The 18,795-nt window shown below is 43.3% G+C and overlaps 1 protein-coding gene across 1 annotated transcript in view; it reads left to right on the top strand.

Annotated features, from left to right (window-relative positions):
- The window catches only part of LOC121582239 (tetratricopeptide repeat protein 28-like), a 70,255-nt gene that overhangs the window by 11,322 nt on the left and 40,138 nt on the right, over nt 1-18,795 (top strand). Inside the window, 5 exon segments of the mRNA XM_041897913.1 lie at nt 9,933-10,096; nt 10,190-10,298; nt 16,071-16,201; nt 17,090-17,311; nt 17,530-17,718. Coding sequence (XP_041753847.1) covers nt 9,933-10,096; nt 10,190-10,298; nt 16,071-16,201; nt 17,090-17,311; nt 17,530-17,718 — 815 coding nt within the window.

The raw sequence follows: 18,795 nt of genomic DNA, 5'->3' as shown, positions 1-18,795 counted from the left end.
AAGACAGAAGGAGAGATGGATTCAAAAATATATATTGTTACAATAAACAAAAACATACATAGACAAAAACAATAGACAACTTAACATTTACATGCATTTCCACAAACATTAATGACATCACACTTGCTCAGACCCACATGTTCCCACCATATATATCCACACCCAATGTTGTTTCTAATGCTTGTAAGACTACCTCATATGACTTCAAATTGTGTTATGTTGTTTCTGTCTGTAGCCAGATTTTTTTCAAGTATTTGATTCTTCCATTCTCTTAACGTTGGGGTATCATTTTACTTCCAATATTTAAGTAATAGCTTCTTCAATATAAGTGACAAAAATAATATTGTCCAACCCATTGGGTATCTCACCGCACCTCCATATGCCATCTCTTGAAATATGCACTGGATTAATTTACATTGTAAAACTTCTCACAGCCAGCTTTCTAACTCTGCCCATAACTTTTGGACTTTATAGCACTCCCAGAAGTCATGAATTATTGAGTCATTGTTAGTTTTACACTTAAGACATGACTCTGCAGTAGTGCTGTAGAATTTGTGAATTTTGTCTCTTGTATAATACATTCTATACATTAGTTTATACTGGATTAAGCTACATTTTCGTTAACTGTAATTTGTTCGTTATGTTCCAACACTCTCTCCATCTTGTGCCTATATCAGTTATTTTTAAGTCTTAGTTCCAATAGTTGATATTTCTTTCCAAGAGATTGTCAGTTGGATAGGCTCTCTGCAAGGTTTCGTATATCTTACCTATCATATGAGTATTTGTTTCTGACTCAGATAGGATTCCCTCAAAATTGCTCTGATGTCCAAAAGCTTTCAGGTTTTAAGTTGCATATATTTGCAATGTCTACATTGGTCAGTCCAAAATTGCTTTTTAATTCTGTCATGGAAATAATTGTATTTCCTATTACCACGTCATTTACGGTTTCTATGCTTTCTAGTTTTCCATGTGGGCCAATGTATAGGTGAATTCTGAAAAGCTATCAAAAGATTGTTCCGTAGGGGGTGTGTTTTTAGGGAGTGATATTGGTTCTTGTAGAATCCGTTTCATTTTCTTCCATGTTGTTATAGTGTTTTTAAAACCTCCTAGATGTATAGTCCCCTATTTTGTGGACCTGTGTGATTCTGGTACCGGTTCCAACCCATATTTTCGCTTTAAATCGATATGTGGACACCTTAGATCAAATTGGCTTGTATTGAGCGGTAGCTCTGGTTCTCTCGGACACAGGAGTATAAGGGACCTCTTCACTAGCTGACAACCACTACTAAGACAAGACCTGTGCCAAGATCAGTTACTTACCCCACCGGTCCTTCCCATAACCTCTATGTACAAATAAAAGAGCAGGTCTGGAATCAGTGTGGCAGGATAGGGTGATTACACAGAAGGATCTCCGCGCTTTTACTTGATGTTTTTTTCTGGGGGACGGGAGAAATAATGAGGAGGCAACTTGATTGAACGCTTTTATTAGAATGTTTACATTGCAAACAGTGAAACAATTAATAAATCATGCCGCGAGAGATACTGGATCCGGGCAAATAGGTGCCGGAACGAACTAAGTCAAATATGAGAGGTGCCGGATCCTGTTCCTGCAGGATTACTCAAATTAAGCACTGCCCACAGCTGAGTATGTTTGCATATGCATATGGAAGGTGTTCTGCAGTGACGTCTATGTTGCTACACATGTTGCTGTACATTGATGTCTTGAAAATTAGGCTTATAAGAAATTCGGACTTGTGTAAGCCACACAGCTATACTCGAGTATGTGTAGGCTATAGCCTACGTTTGGCGGGTGTTCTGCAGTGACGTTTAAATTGCTTTGAATTAATCAGCACCTGGAGAGCGCTGTCCATTTCACCACCATAGATAGTAGGCTACTTGGCTGTTTACTCTGGTTGCTACGTTGTGTTTGTCAATTTTTTCTCACGAGCCCCCTGGATAACCCCAGACGTTTTGATCAAGAGAGACCTTTAGAAAATACGCACATTTTCTCTAACACTAAATATACAAAGATGTATTTCACAGTTATAAGGAAGGTGAAATCTTACAGTTAGTCGTTTTATAATATATTTAGAAAAATATAAGTAATTTCAAGCCTTATTCATACAGTTTTGTTGAATAGGAAATACATAATATAAAATATAACATATTTGTATCATATTTGTACTGTGTACTTGAGCTTGTGTCCTCAAAAGTGACTACACCACAGCAATTTACAACTCTTTTTTTACCAGAAAGGTGAGATTTGAAACTTTCTTGGAGGATACAGTATTATTAGTTATTGTTTATGGCCCTCATGATAAATAATTACTTTTGTGGATTACGTAGATTACATTTTCGAATACATTTATTTACATTTGAACTATGAAGTTGTTCATGTTCTTAGCTCCATCCTTTGAAAACAGACACATGAAAAGATTCTGGGGATGAGCATGGGCATCTTCAATATGTACCCATTGTTCCTCTTTAGTGCATTTAACAATATGTCGCAAGTAAAAGCCTTGGGTGGCGAGTTGAAACAATTCCAAATCTGGAAGGTTAAAACCACCCTCAGATTTAGGGACATTATTTCAGTTTTTTCCACATTGATTTTAGATCAGACCCCTTGACTTTTTCCAGATTTTGTTATTCTAAAATGGATTAAATAAAACAAATCCTCATCAATCTACACACAATACCCCATAATGACATAAGCGAAAACCTGTATTTAGAAACTGTTGCACATTAATTAAAAATAGAAAACAGAAATAGCTTATTACATAAGTATTTAGACCCTTTGCTATGAGACTCGAAATTGAGCTCAGGTGCATCCTTGAGATGTTTCTACAACTTCATTGGCGTACACCTGTGGGAAATTCAATGGATTTGAAATTATTTGAAAAGGCACACACCTGTCTATATAATGTCCCACAGTTGAGAGTGCATGTCAGAGCATAAACCAAGCCATGAGGTCGAAGGAATTGTCCGTAGAGCTCCGAGACAGGATTGTGTCAAGGCACAGATACCAAAAAATGTCTGCAGCAGTGAAGGTCCCCAAGAACACAGTGGCCTCCATCATTCTTAAATGGAAGAAGTTTGGAACCACCAAGACTCTTCCTAGAGCTGGCCGCCCAGCCAAACTGAGCAATCGGGGGAGAAGGGTCTTGGTCAGGGAGGTGACCAAGAACCCGATGGTCACTCTGAGAGATCTCCAGAGTTCCTCTGTGGAGATGGGAGAACCTTCCAGAAGGATAGCCATCTCTGCAGCACTCCACCAATCAGGCCTTTATGGTAGAGTGGCCAGACAGAAGCCACTCCTCTGTAAAAGGCACGACTGCTTGCTTGGAGTTTGCCAAAAGGCACCTAAAGGACTCTCAGACCATGAGAAACAAGATCTTCTGGTCTGATGTAAGCAAGATTGAACTCTTTGGCCTGAATGCCAAGCGTCACGTCTGGAGGAAACCTGGCACCATCCCTACGGTGAAGCATGGTGGTGGCAGCATCATGCTGAGGGGATGTTTTTCAGAGGCAGGGGACTGAGACACTAGTCAGGATCGAGGGAAAGATGAGCGGAGCAAAGTACAGAGAGAGCCTTGATGAAAACCTGCTCCAGAGCACTCAGGACCTCAGACTGGGGTGAAGGTTCACCTTCCAACAGGACAACGACCCTAAGCACACAGCCAAGACAATGCAGGAGTGGCTTCGGGATAAGTCTCTGAATGTCCTTGAGTGGCCCAGCCAGAGCCCGGACTTGAACACGATCAAACATCTCTGGAGAGACCTGAAAATAGCTGTGTAGCGACGTGCCCATCCACCCTGACAGAGCTTGAGAGGATCTGCAGAGAAGAATGGGAGAAACTCCCCAAATACAGGTGTGCCAAGCTTGTAGCGTCATAACCAAGAAGATTCGAGGCTGTAATCACTGCCAAAGGTGCTTCAACAAAGTACTAAGTAAATGGTCTGAATACTTATGTAAATATGATATTTCAGTTATTTTTTTAATACATTTGCAAACATTTCTGCAAACCTGTTTTTGCTTTGTCATATTGGGTATTGTGTGTAGATTGATGAGGGGAAAAAACAATTTAATCCATTTTAGAATAAGTGTGATGAGTGTGATGGAAAGGAGACAGGCGCAGGAGGGTAATCACCGAATACATAGTTTATTCCTTCGTAGACACAAAAATGCGCTCAAATAGCGATCAACGAAACAGGCACAGGGGAAACTATCATCCCTGGCAAATACACTGTAACGGATATACAATAATACATATGCACAGGGGAAAATCTACCCTGGCAACAATATGTACGAGTAGCTCCACCGAGCTACACTACTCTCACAAATAACAATCACCCACAAGGACAAGGGGGCAGAGGGAACACTTATACACAGACTAATTAGGGGATAGGGACCAGGTGTGTGTGATTGACAAGACAAGACAATTGTGATGATGATTGGGGCGGCAGTGGTTAGTAAGCCGGTGACGACAAACGCCGAAGCCTGCCCGAACAAGGAGGGGAGGCAGCCTCGGCCGAAGTCGTGACAGTACACCCCCCTTGACGCGCAGCTCCAGCAGTGCGCTGACCCCGGCCTCGGGGACGGCCATGAGGACGCAGAGCAGGGCGAGCCGGATGGCGATGGTGGAAATCCCGCAACAGGGAGGGATCGAGGATATCCCTCACCGGGACCCAGCACCGTTCCTCCGGACCGTACCCTTCCCACTCCACGAGGTACTGAAGGTACCTTCTGACGATGCACAACGCGCAGGGGGTGAACGTGGGCAGCGTCCCACGTCTCCTCCGCGCACCGAAACCAGTCATCCACCGCAGGAGCCTCGGTCTGGCTCTGGTTCCACGGTGCCAGAACCGGTTGGTAACCTAAAACATATTGGAATGGTGTTAGGTTAGTAGAGGAGTTCCGGAGAGAGTTCTGGGCATATTCTGCCTATGGCAAGAACACCGACCACTCCCCTGGCCGGTCCTGGCAGTAGGACCGCAGGAACCTACCCACATCCTGATTTACCCGTTCCACCTGCCCATTTGACTCGGGGTGGAACCCAGAGGTCAGGCTGACCAAGACCCCCAGACGTTCCATGAACGCCTTCCAAACCTTGGACGTGAACTGGGGACCTCGGTCGGACACTATATCCTCTGGCACCCCGTAGTGCCGGAAGACGTGAGTAAACAGGGCCTCCGCAGTCTGCAGGGCCGTGGGGAGACTGGGCAGAGGAAGGAGGCGGCAGGACTTGGAGAAGCGGTCCACAACGACCAGGATGGTGGTGTTACCTTGGGAGAGGGGAAGATCAGTCAAAAAATCAATACTAAGGTGAGACCATGGTCGTTGTGGAACTGGTAAAGGTTGTAGCTTACCCGCTGGGAGGTGCCTAGGTGCCTTACTCTGGGCGCACACCGTGCAGGAGGAGACGTACACCATCATGTCCTTAGCCAAGGTAGGCCACCAGTACTTTCCGATCAAGCAGCGCACTGTACGACCGATACCTGGGTGACCAGAGGAGGGTGACGTGTATGCCCAGAAGATCAGACGATCACGGATAAGAGCAGGCACGTACCGCAGCCCAGCTGGACACTGCGGTGGAGATGGATTGGTGCATAATGCCTGCTCTATATCCGCGTCCATCGCCCATACTATCGGCGCCACAATGCAGGAGGCCGGGAGTATTGGGGTGTTGTCTCTGGGCCTCTCCTCTGTGTCATACAGCCGGGACAGTGCGTCTGCCTTCACGTTCTTCGTACCCGGAATGTATGATAGTGTAAAATCAAACTGGGTGAAGAATAGAGCCCACCTGGCCTGGCGAGGATTCAGCCTCCTCGCTGCCCGGATGTACTCCAGGTTACGGTGGTCCGTCCAGACGAGGAAAGGGTGTTTCGCCCCTTTGAGCCAATGCCTCCACACGGTCAAAGCTCGGACAACAGCCAACAGCTCCCGATCACCAACGTCGTAGTTCTGCTGAGCTTCTTAGAGAAGAAGGCACAGGGGCGGAGCTTGGGTGGCGTGCCCGAGCGTTGGGACAGGACAGTGCCTATCCCTACCTCGGACGCATCCACCTCCACTACGAATGGTAGTGATGGATCGGGGTGGGCCAGTACCGGAGCTGAGGTGAACAGACCCCGCAGTCTCCTGAAGGCCAGGTCAGCCTCAGCAGACCAGCGGAGCCGGGACGGCCCACCCTTCAACAGGGATGTAATGGGAGCTGCAACCTTGCCAAAGCCCCGGATAAACCTCCGATAGTAGTTGGCAAAGTCAAGGAAGCACTGCACCTCCTTAACCGTGGTGGAGTCGGCCAATTACTCACTTGGCTGAAATGCGATCTCCCTCCATCTCCACACCTGAGATGATAATGCGGTATCCGAGGAGACTGCTGGAAAAACATACACTTCTCTGCCTTGGCATAAAGGTCATTTTCCAACAGTCGGGCCAGCACTTTGCGAACCAGGGACACATGCTCGGTGCGAGTAGCGGAATACACCAGGATGTCATCGATGTAGACCACCACACCGCGACCAAGCATGTCCCGAAACAACTCGTTCACAAAGGACTGGAAGACGGATGGAACATTCATCAAACCGTAGGGCATCACCAGGGATTCATAATGCCCTGTGGTTGTGCTGAATGCTGTCTTCCACTCATCCCCCTCCCGAACATGCACCAGGTTGTATGCACTCCTGAGATCTAGCTTAGTGAAGAAGCGTGCCCCATGCATTGACTCAATCACTGAAGGAATGAGGGGGAGAGGATAACTAAATCTTATCGTCTCCTTGTTCAGTGATCGATAATCAATGCACGGGCGCAGACCGCCGTCTTTCTTCTTCACAAAGAAGAAACTCGAGGAGGCAGGTGAAGTGGAGGGACGTATATACCCCTGGCCCAGGGACTCGGAGACGTATGTTTCCATAGCCTCCATTTCAGCCTGCGACAGGGGGTACACATGACTCCTGGGAGGTACAGCGTCTACCCGAAGGTTTATCGCGCAATCCCCCGCCCGATGAGTTGGTAATTTAGTCGCACGCGTCTTTGAAAACGCGTGCGCCAAATCGAGGTATTCGGGGGGAATACACACGGTGGAGGTACCGTCTGGACTTTACACCGTGGTTGCACCAACGGAAACATCTAGACACCTACCCTGACATTCTCGCGACCACACCGTGAGAGCCCTCTGCGGCCATGAGAAGGTGGGGTTGTGGAGTGCTAACCGAGGGATACCTAATACCACAGGGAAAGCAGGAGACTCAATAATCGAAAAAATAACCTTCTCATAATGTGTCTCCTGGGTGATCATGGTGACTGGTATAGTGACTTCCGTAACAAACCCGGACCCTAATGGTCGACTATCAAGTGCTCTGATGGGGAGTGGAATGGATAGGGGAACCAATGAAATGCCTTGACGGCGTGCGAATGCCCTGTCCATAAAGTTCCCAGCTGCGCCTGAATCGACTAGCGCCTTACACTGGGGAACTACCATGTGGTCGGGAAAGTGGATAGGTAGGGTACAGTGCGCAGCAGAGGGCTCTGAAGAAGTGTGGGTGTTCGATACCTGGGGTGATGCGTGAGTGCCCTGCCTGCCGCCTCCAGGCCCAAAAGAACGTTGACTACGACGTATGGTGTACTGTCCCTTCGTGCCACCAGACTGTCAGTGTCCTCCTCCGCTCTCTCGGCCGGCGGCTCCACCCAGCTCCATCGGCTCGGGATCCGAGTCGTCCGGGGTGGAAACGGGCAGACCCCTACCAGGACGTCCTCTGGCTGCCAGCAGGTTGTCCAAACGAATGGCCATGTCCACCAGTTTATTGAAGGACAACATGGTGTCCCGGCAGGCTAGCTCCCGTCGGACGTCCTCCCGCAGATGCCACCGGAAATGGTCGATCAGGGCCCACTCGTTCCACCCGGACAGTGTCCGAAACTCCAACGCGAAGTCCTGCGTGGTCCTCGTCCCCTGTCTCAGGTGGACCAGCCGCTCACCCGCCTCTCGACCCTCGGGCGGGTGATTGAAGACCGCCCGAAAGAGGCGAGCGAACTCCCCGTAGTCCTCCAACGCGGCTCCTCCTTCGTTCCACACCGCGTTGGCCCACTCCAGGGCTTTCCCACAGAGGCAGGAAACGAGGATGGACACCTTCTCCCGCTCCGATGGCGCCGACCTGATGCTGGAGAAGTACAGCTCCATTTGGAGGAGGAATCCCTGGCACAGCGCCGCCGTCCCATCAAACGCCCGTGGTCGGGATATCTGGATCCCTCCAGGTGCTGGGGTGTAGGTGGCTGGATCTGGTTGGCCAGCTGGTCTCGACAGATCGGGTCCTCCTCTCCAGGCATTGGACGACCTGAAGAACCCGATCCATCGCTTCCCCCAAGCTGGCCAGCATCGTGGAATGCTCCTGGACCCGTGCCACGACTCCAGGCATGCGCTCTTCTCCCGCTGACTCCATAGCGGGTGGGTGATTCTGTGATGAGTGTGATGGAAAGGAGTCAGGCGCAGGAGGGTAATCACCGAATACAGAGTTTATTCCTTTGTAGGCACACAAATGCGCTCAAATAGCGATCAACGAAACAGGCACAGGGGAAACTATCATCCCTGGCAAATACACTGTAACGGATATCCAATAATACATATGCACAGGGGAAAATCTACCCTGGCAACAATATGTACGAGTAGCTCCACCGAGCTACACTACTCTCACAAATAACAATCACCCACAAGGACAAAGGGTCAGAGGGAACACTTATACACTGACTAATTAGGGGATAGGAACCTGGAGATAGGAACTAGTTTAGTTTATGTGTACCAATTCTGATACCTGTTACGATTGGGTCCTGTCTAATTGTTTCTGCAAGCAGTTCAATTGCCAGCGCAAACAGGAGGGAGGGGGGAGAAAGGACATCCCTGTCTCGTGCCCCTTTCTAAAGCAATTTCATCAGATACTGTATTATTTGTGTATATTTTTGCTTTAGGATATTTATATAATATTTTTATGAAATGTATTATTTCAGCTGGAAGGTTGAATGCGTCAAACGTTTTGAATAGAAATGGCCACTTAAGACGGTCGAAAGAAAATAGGATTTGTGAGGTACACATATGAAGAGGAATAAGTAAAAGAAGGCAGGTAAACGAGAGAAGGAAGAGAATTGATTGACTGACAAAGAGAGAATAGAGAGAGAAATAGAGAAATAGAAGAAAGAAAGTGTATACACTGAAGCTGATCATTAGCTCTTCCACAGTGTCCTCTGCGGAAGCATAGTTCCCGCTCAGCCCAGTCAAAACTGTTCGCTGCTCTGGCACCCCAATGGTGGAACAAGCTCCCTCACGACGCCAGGACAGCGGAGTCACTCACCACCTTCCGGAGACATTTGAAACCCCACCTCTTTAAGGAACACCTGGGATAGGATAAAGTCATCCTTCTACCCCCCCCCCCCCCCAAAAAAAAAAAAAAAAAAAAGTATAATTGTAAAGTGGTTATCCCACTGGCTATAGGGTGAATGCACCAACTTGTAGTCGCTCTGGATAAGAGCGTCTGCTAAATGACGTAAATGTGCCCTTGAGCAAGGCACTTAACCCTAATTGCTCCTGTAAGTCGCTCTGGATAAGAGCGTCTGCTAAATGACTAAAATGTAAATGTAAATGTGTCTCTCCTCCGTAGATTCCTTGTTCTCTCCATAGTTGATCGTTCTGGGGTACAGTCAATGATGTATATATACATTGTATTGCTGGTGCTATGTATTTGGCTTTGAAGCCGGCGGTATTTTGTTGTTGTAGTGGGGACAGTAACATTATAACTTTTTTAAATTATACTTATATTTGTATGTTTATCTTACATAATACCATTTAAAAGTATGCATTAAGGTGTCTGTAATATAATAAACATTGCAAAAACAAATGTATACATGAATAAATGCATTTCTATAGCTGTGTGTGTGTGTGTCTCCATAGACTCTCTAGAACCCACCTACCATCAGCTGCAGAGGATGAAGCTGGACAAGAGTCCGTTCGTGGTGGTGTGTGTGATTGGTCAGGAGCTGCTAACTGCTGGTTACCACGGCGCCTCTGTGGTGGTCCTGGAGGCGGGGCTAAAGATTGGCACATGCTCTCTGAAGGCAAGGCAGTTTGTGTGTTTCTGTATGTGTGTGTGTTTCTATGTGTGTGTGATGATCATCACGTTTCTTCTTTCTTCTCTGTTTTTTCTGAAGCTCCGAGGTTCAGTGTTCTCTGCTCTTAGCTCAGCCAACTGGTCGCTAGGCAACGCAGAGAAGAGCACAGGATACATGCAGCAAGACCTGGAGGTCGCCAAGACGCTAGGTACACACACACCCACCCACACATTGTTGGGAAAGAGCTCGCAAGCATTTCACTGTACAGTTTTACACCTGTGCATGTGACAATACAACTTGAAACACACATACACACACTCACAATTGCTTTGACTCACACAATTGCATGCATACACACAGATACATACACTAGGTACAGTGCCTTGCAAAAGTATTCATCCCCCTTGGCGTTTTTCCTATTTTGTTGCATTACAACCTGTAATTTAAAATGATTTTTATTTGGATTTCATGTAATGGACATACACAAAATAGTCCAAATTGGTGAAGTGAAATGAAAAAAATAAGAGGGGGCGCCCACCAAAATGCACGGACCAGGCAAGGAGGGCATTAATCAGAGAGGCAACAAAGAGACCAAAGATAACCCTGAAGGAGCTGCAAAGCTCCACAGCGGAGATTGGAATATCTGTCCATAGGACCAATTTAAGCCGTACACTCCACAGAGCTGGCCTTTTACGGAAGAGTGGCCAGAAAAAAGCCATTGCTTAAAGAAAGAAATAAGCAAACATGTTTGGTGTTCACCAAAAGGCATGTGGGAGACTCTCAAACATATGGAAGAAGGTACTCTGGTCAGATGAGACTAAAATTGAGCTTTTTGGCCATCAAGGAAAACGCTATGTCTGGCACAAACCCAACACCTCTCATCACCCCGAGAACACCATCCCCACAGTGAAGGATGGTGTTGGCAGTATCATGCGGTGGGTATGTTTTTCATCGGCAGGGACTGGGAAACTGGTCAGAATTGAAGTAATGATGGATGGTGCTAAATACAGGGAAATTATTGAGGGAAACCTGTTTCAGTCTTCCAGAGATTTGAGACTGGGACGGAGGTTCATCTTCCAGCAAGAAAATGATCCTAAGCATACTGCTAAAGCAACACTTGAGTGGTTTAAGGGGAAACATTTAAATGTCTTGGAATGGCCTAGTCAAAGCCCAGACCTCAATCCAATTGTGAATCTGTGGTATGACTTAAAGATTACTGTACACCAGCGGAACCCATCCAACTTGAAGGAGCTGGAGAAGTTTTGCCCTGAAGAATGGCCAAAAATCCCAGTGGCTAGATGTGTCAAGCTTATAGAGACATACCCTAAGAGACTTGCAGCTGTAATTGCTGCAAAAGGTGGCTCTACAAAGTATTGACTTTGGGGGGGTGAATAGTTATGCACGCTCAAGTTTTCAGTTTTTTTGTCTTATTCCTTGTTTGTTTCACAAGAGAAAATATTTTGCATCTTCAAAGTGGTAGGCATGTTGTGTAAATCAAATGACCCCAAAAATCCATTTTAATTCCGGTTGTAAGGCAACAAAATAGGAAAAATGCCAAGGGGGGTGAATACATTCGCTAGCCACTGTATGGGTGGAGAGAGAGATGTCGCTGTACGTGTGACTTAATACTGTGATAACCCACTGAGTGGAAGACAAGGCATTTGCTATGTGAGCTAACACAAGTCATCAGGTCACTCATCACTCACAATTCTAGATGAAGTTGTGTGGAAAAAGGAAATGGGGGCGAAAATATACTTCTCCCATTGGCAAAGAAACTCAAAAGGGGTGATGATATTAATGAATAGTAATTTTGATCCGAATGTGCAAATTGTCCAAACAGATCCACAAGATAGATGGATGATTTTAAATATGTTATTGGACCATAAACAGATATGGCTCATTAAACTTTACGGACCAAATAATGATGATCCACGCTTCTTTTAAAATATATATAGTAAATTATCAACCTGCAAGCAATACAAGACTCTATTATTATGGTGGGAGATTATAATACTGTTTTAAATAGCTCAATGGACCGTAAAGGAAATCACACTACAAACTATCACCCTCATGCTCTTAAGGAAATCATGAATGTCATGGATACATTAGAACTAGTGGATATATGGAAGCTTAAATATCCTGACCTAGTGAGATATACATGGCAGAGACTCAATCAAGCTAGTCGTCTTGACTTCTTTCTTATGTCATTCTCGTTGGCACCAAAAGTTTAAAAAGTGTTGATAGGGGACAGAATGCAGTCAGACCATTGTATAATTGGCAACTCTTACTGAATTTTCACGTGGGCGAAGATATTGGACATTTAATCAACGCCTATTGGATGATAACTTGTTTTTAACTAGGACAGAGGAATTTATAACTGAATTTGTCTGACATAACATAGGAACAGCAAATCCCCATATTGTATGGGACACTTTTAAATGTGCCTTTAAAGGCCATGCAATTCAGTACACATCTCGAAAACAAAAGCAATTTAGGTCAAAAGAGTCCATACTAACAAAGGAAATAGAAGGTCTAACAGAACAGCAATAAAAACGGTAACAGAGGCTCAGAATAAGTTAGAGGAAAAACTAAAAGAAATGGAGGAACTTATTCAAGAAAGATCAAGTGTAATATATTATAAAAATAAAGCAAACTGGATGTAATATGGGAAAAAATGCACCAAATATTTTTTTTATCTTCAACATAGAAATGCTACCAAAAAGAATTTACTGAAATTGGTTACAAATGACGAAGTCACCCATGATTCACCAAATTATATTTTGAAGGAGGAAGGAAAGTACTTTAAGCATATGTTTTCGTTTCAGTCGCCTCCATCTCCTCCAACTGAAGCTAATTGTATGGATTTTTTTCTATTGATAATGTAAGATTAACAGCCATACAGAAAGACACATGTGAAGGTGAAATTACAGAGGAGTAACTTCTGGATGCAATTAAAGCCTTTATATCTGGGAAAACTCCAGGGTTGGATGGCATACCAGTTGAGGTATACCAAACCTTTTTTGATATACTCAGAGGACCGTTATTAGCATGTTTTAACCACAGAAGGTCTGATTTCATTATTACTGAAACAGGATACAAGTGGGAAATATAAAGATCCAGTCCATTGAAACAATTGGAGGCCCCTTACACTTCAGTGTTGTGATGCAAAAATTTTAGCAAAATGTATAGCGCATAGAATTAAAAAGGTCTTGTCGGACATTATTCATTCTAATCAGACTGGTTTTTTACATGGACAATACATTGGAGATATTATAAGGCAAGTAATGGAAACAATAGAACGAGAACAATAGAATGGTTAAAAATCATGTGTAGTAACCCTATGTGTAAAATAGTAAATAATGGCTGTTTCTCAGAAAGTTTTAAACTGTCAAGCGGAGTAAAACAAGGTTGTCCACTATTGGCATATCTATTTATTATGGCCATCGAAATGTTAGCTATTAAAATCAGATCCAACAATAATATCAAGGGATTAGAAATCCAGGGCTTAAAAACAAAGGTGTCATTGTACACTGATGATTCATGTTTTCTTTTAAATCCACAACTTGAATCCCTCCACAGCCTCATAGAGGATCTAGATACATTTTCTAACCTCTCTGGATTACAACCAAATTATGATAAATGTACTATATTACGTATTGGATCACTAACAAATACAATTTTTACATTAGCGTGTAGTTTACCAATAAAATGGTCTGATGGTGATGTGGATATACTCGGTATACATATCCCAAAAGAAATAAATGATCTCACTCCAATAAATTTGAATAGAAAGTTAGCAAAAATAGATAAGATCTTGCTACCATGGAAAGGTAAATACCTGTCTATTTGTGGAAAAATCACCCTGATTAACTCTTTAGTATTATCCCAGTTTACCTATTTGCTTATGGTCTTGCTAGGTTTTTTAAATTATATGAGAAAAAAATATTCCATTTTATTTGGAACGGCAAGCAAGATAAATTTAAACGGGCCTATTTATATAATGAATATGAATTCGGAGGACAGAAATGATTAAATATTAAAGCATTAGACCTATCACTAAAAGCTTCAGTCATTCAAATGTTATACTTAAATCCAAACTGGTTCTCTAACAAATTAGTAAGATTGTCTCACCCCATGTTCAAGAATGGCATTTTTCCCTTTATTCAGATTACAACCTCTCACTTTCAGTTATTTGAAAATCTCCCAAATATCACTATTTCTAAAACAAGCCATAGAAAGTTGGTTGTAATTTCAATTTAATCCTCCAGAAACAACAGAACAAATAATGCAACAAATATTGTGGTTAAACTCAAATATACTAATTGATAAAAAACCATTATTTAAAAAAATAAAATAATAATACAATCTTCGTAAATGTTGTCATAGGTAGGACTGGTGGAGTTAAGTCGCACATGCAGCTAACAAAAACATATGGAAATGTCTGCTCTACCCAAAATTACAACCAAATAATTGCAGCATTACCGCAAAAGTGGAAGGAGGAAAAAGTAAGGAACTTGTCTGTCGGCCCTGCATTAAAGACCATTATTGGTTAAAGAAAATTGTGATAAATAAAAAAGTATACCAGTTTCATTTAAGGACCAAAGGATTGACAGCCATCCCATATAGATTGCAAAATAGTTGGGAAAATATTTCTGACATACCGATTCCATGGCAAATTGTTTATGAACTGATATGTAAAACGACGCCGGATTCAAAATGTAGAATTTTTCAATTTAAATTATTATACAAAATTCTGGCTACCAATATAATGTTATTTAAATTGGGGATTCAATCTTCCCAGCTCGGCAGATTTTGCTGCGAAGAGACAGAATCATTAGATCATTTGTTTTGGTACTGTCCATTTGTAGCTTGTTTTTGGTCATAGGTCCAGGAATGGCTGAAGGATTGCAATATTTACCTGGAGCTAACCCTGCAGATAGCACTACTGGGTGATCTGAAAAGTCATAGTCAATCGATCAATAATATAATAATACTTTTAACAAAAATGTTTATTTTCAATTTACAATCTGTAGAAACAATGAGAATAGAAGGGTTCAGAACTTTTGTTAAACAGCACAGTACAGTTGAAAAAATATGGCAAATAGAAATCCTATATGGATGGTGTTAAGAGATAGATGGGAGGGGTTGAATGGAGCTAAAGTTTGGGACTAATAACAACAAGATAACTAATGTAAAAATACTTTGTCCATAATAAGTATAAAGGTTATAAGTTAAGAACTTTTGTGAAAGAGCACAGTTTGAAAGATATGGCATATAGAAGCAAACCGGATGGACATCATGAAAATGATCGAGGGTAGAGGAAGTTCAGAAGTAAAAACAAACAAAATAGAACTATTGTAAATTTGACTGTGTCCATAAAATGTATATAGTATGTATAAGCTGGAAGTAGAGGCCTAAGCGTTGTTGTTCACTAGTTTACTCCAATTAGGGGAGGGGTGGTGGGGTTGGAAAGTAAGAAAGGAAAATATATTTTAAAAAAGGATATGTATGTATATATATATGCAATAAAATGCAAATTAATTACTTAAAAATCATACAATGTGATTTTCTGATTTTTTTGGATTCCGTATCTCACAGTTGAAGTGTACCTATGATAAAAAATTACAGACCTCTACATGCTTTGTAAGTAGGAAAACCTGCAAAATCGGCAGTGTATCAAATACTTGTTCTCCCGCTGTATATATATATTTGCGAGAAAAAATATATATGGGGGATTGGAAGTGATGCAGACAATTACATTGATAAAGTTACAATCTATCTGCAATATTAAAGCTGATCTACCCCCAAAAAAAAAAAAAAAAAAAAGGTCACTCATCATGTGAGTGTAGTTCACTGAACCACCTCCACTACATCATGTATTAGCAGAAATCTGCAGGCTTCAAACCCAAATGAATTGGAACATTTAACACCATCTAAGAAGCCTTATGTCCACACCCACCTCATTATCATGTCTTCCCAGGTGACCAATCAGGCGAGTGCCGAGCTCACGGGAACCTAGGCTCTGCCTACTTCTCCAAGGGCAACTACAGGGAGGCTTTGACCAATCACAGACATCAGCTGGTCCTCGCCATGAAACTCAAGGACAGAGAGGTGTGTGTGTGATCGCTCCATTGTGTACTTCTCCTTCTCTTTCCCCTTCTTCTATTCAGGAGCCATGCTGAGATGCTCTCAGTCAGAGCAATGTGACAATATAACAATATAAAAAAAATGCTCTTGAGCTGCACCACTCACTGTTCATGACTGAAATACAATGAGGAGGAATGAGAAGAAAGTCTCTGTATTATGGTGAAGATAACATTTCCATTAGAATTGAACTTGACTGGACACATTGCAGACCTGACTGTGTGAATATCAGTACAGCTGTATTGCTGTATGGTTATGCTGTGTGTTCACATGTCATTGTATATGTTATTCAATATTTATTGTTTGTTTAATATTGTACGAAACATGCCTTTCAGTGTAACCTTGTTTATGCACGTTCTGAATATGCTATACAATGTGTTTGTGTGTGTGTTTTGGTGTGTAGAGGACAGTTGTGTCCGAGCTCAGTCATTTAAAGGCATCCTAGATGTCAAATCGATAAGACACCTGTCACCAAGACGAATGGGTGCGTGAACAGGTCCATTCTAATGAAAGCAGCGTGTGTGTGTGTGTGTGTGTTTAGAGCTGAGGACAGAGGTGTGAGTGTGACATGATTATTGAGTCTCCTCTCCAGTCGACACCAGAGGTCCACAGCCTGAGGTTGTTCAAACACACACATCATTATTAACATCAATGTTACTCTACACCTCCTCATCTTTCCCACTGTTTCCTTTTGTTTAGATTGTGTGTGTGTCTTTCTAAGATGCCTTCTGTGGCAGTGTTAATGTGGTGCGATGGTAGCCTCAGGGTTAGAGAGGCGGGCCAGTCACCAGAGGGTTACCGGTTTGAATGCCAGGACTGAGGACAAATCTAACAAGTCTGTGTGTTTGTCTCTAGGCTGCGTCCGGTGCGCTGAGCAGCCTTGGCCATGTGTACACAGCGATAGCGGACTACCCTAACGCCCTGGCCAGCCATAAGCAGTGTGTGCTGTTGGCACGGCAGACACAATGCCCGCTGTCAGAGGCTCGCCAGCTGGGCAACATGGGAGCTGTTTACACAGCACTGGGAGACTTCACCAATGCTATGCAGTGTCACCAGCAACACCTGGACATAGCTAAGGTATTTAACTAATGAAGAACCACACACGCATACATACAAACACACATATGCATGCACCAGGGTTGGGGTCAATTCTATTTCAATTCAGGAAGTGAACTGAAATTCTAATTATTTTTTCTCAATCTGTCTTTCATTTCACTCACTTCTTTATATTTTCATCTATTGTATTAAAGGCACTGAATAAAATCAACATTTATATTATCTGATGTGATCTGCAGACCCTAGGTAACGGTCCTGAGGAGGCGCGGGCGTACAGTAACCTGGGCAGTGCCCACCACAGCCAGAGAGACTTTGACAAGGCTGTGTCCTACCACACCCTGGTGCTGCAGCTGGCTCAGGAGCTGAAGGACAGGACCATACAGATGAGGGCTTATGCCGGCCTGGGACATGCTGCTCGCTGCATGCAGGTAGCAGACCACACACATACTGTATACACAAAGATATACACACCAGTGCTTGATTTGGGCTGGAGCTGTCTGGAGCACCGTAACAACACCTCCAGTTTTTGGGGAACTGTGTACTGGCTCCTCTATAAAACAAAGTGGCTTATCACTGGCCCGGATTCACACATAGCTTCTAAAAAAGGTTGATGAAAGTGTAATGAAGGCGGGACCTACATTGAATAGCAATGAAGAGTGGGCATTCATATCCTGATTCTGCTTTGTTTAAGTTTATTTGCCGCTAGTCTGTGAATCCGGTGTATGCGTGCCAGTACTGTTCGAGTTTGAGAATGCGCAGATTGAGAATGGGCCAGTTTGTATGCGCAGGATGTGCTGTTCTAAATGGTCAAATTTGGGTTTTTACGGTCATGAAAATCCTGGAAAAGTCATGGAATTTTTATATTGTGTTTTCCTTTTTAAATATATTATCAATCACTTAAATATTGACATGTCAGCCATGATCCGAATTTGGTCTACCCTTCAGCACATCTCTCTGTGTGCTGTGCATCATCTGCGTGTGGGCCAGTGCGAGTGGACTATTGCCCGAGGAGAGAGAGAGACATTTCAGCAGCAGGTAGCCTATAAAATAATGATAGACGAACTGTATAGCCAATTCAAAACATAGCTTGTAGAATGGCTAGTTATCTCGCTAGTTAACTATTTAGCTATAAGCAATAATGTCGTTGACTCATTTGTTGCCTTTCCACTGGCACTGTTGAGAAATACATCTGATACCGTTATTGGAAAGCTGGGATTCCCCTCTATTAAAAAGTAGGCTAGCCATGTAATTCCGACAACGTTACAAATATTCTAAGAATAGCCTAATTGACAAATAACTGACATGCTGTGCAAAGATCTCCCCTGAAACAGGAATATTTTATCCTTATAAAGTAGCCTATCTTATCCATTTCATCCCTGATCCATTGAATGAGGGAATAATTGTAAAAAGACATAAAAGTATTTGGTTGTAATGTTGCAATATTTTATATCAAGGGTGGCCAACCATCCTCCAGGAGAGCTACTGGGTGTGCAGGCTTTTGTTCA

Source organism: Coregonus clupeaformis, chromosome 15, assembly GCF_020615455.1.
Source record: "Coregonus clupeaformis isolate EN_2021a chromosome 15, ASM2061545v1, whole genome shotgun sequence".
NCBI classification, from domain to species: Eukaryota; Metazoa; Chordata; class Actinopteri; order Salmoniformes; family Salmonidae; genus Coregonus; species Coregonus clupeaformis.
This window is presented reverse-complemented; position numbering and strand designations above follow the sequence as displayed.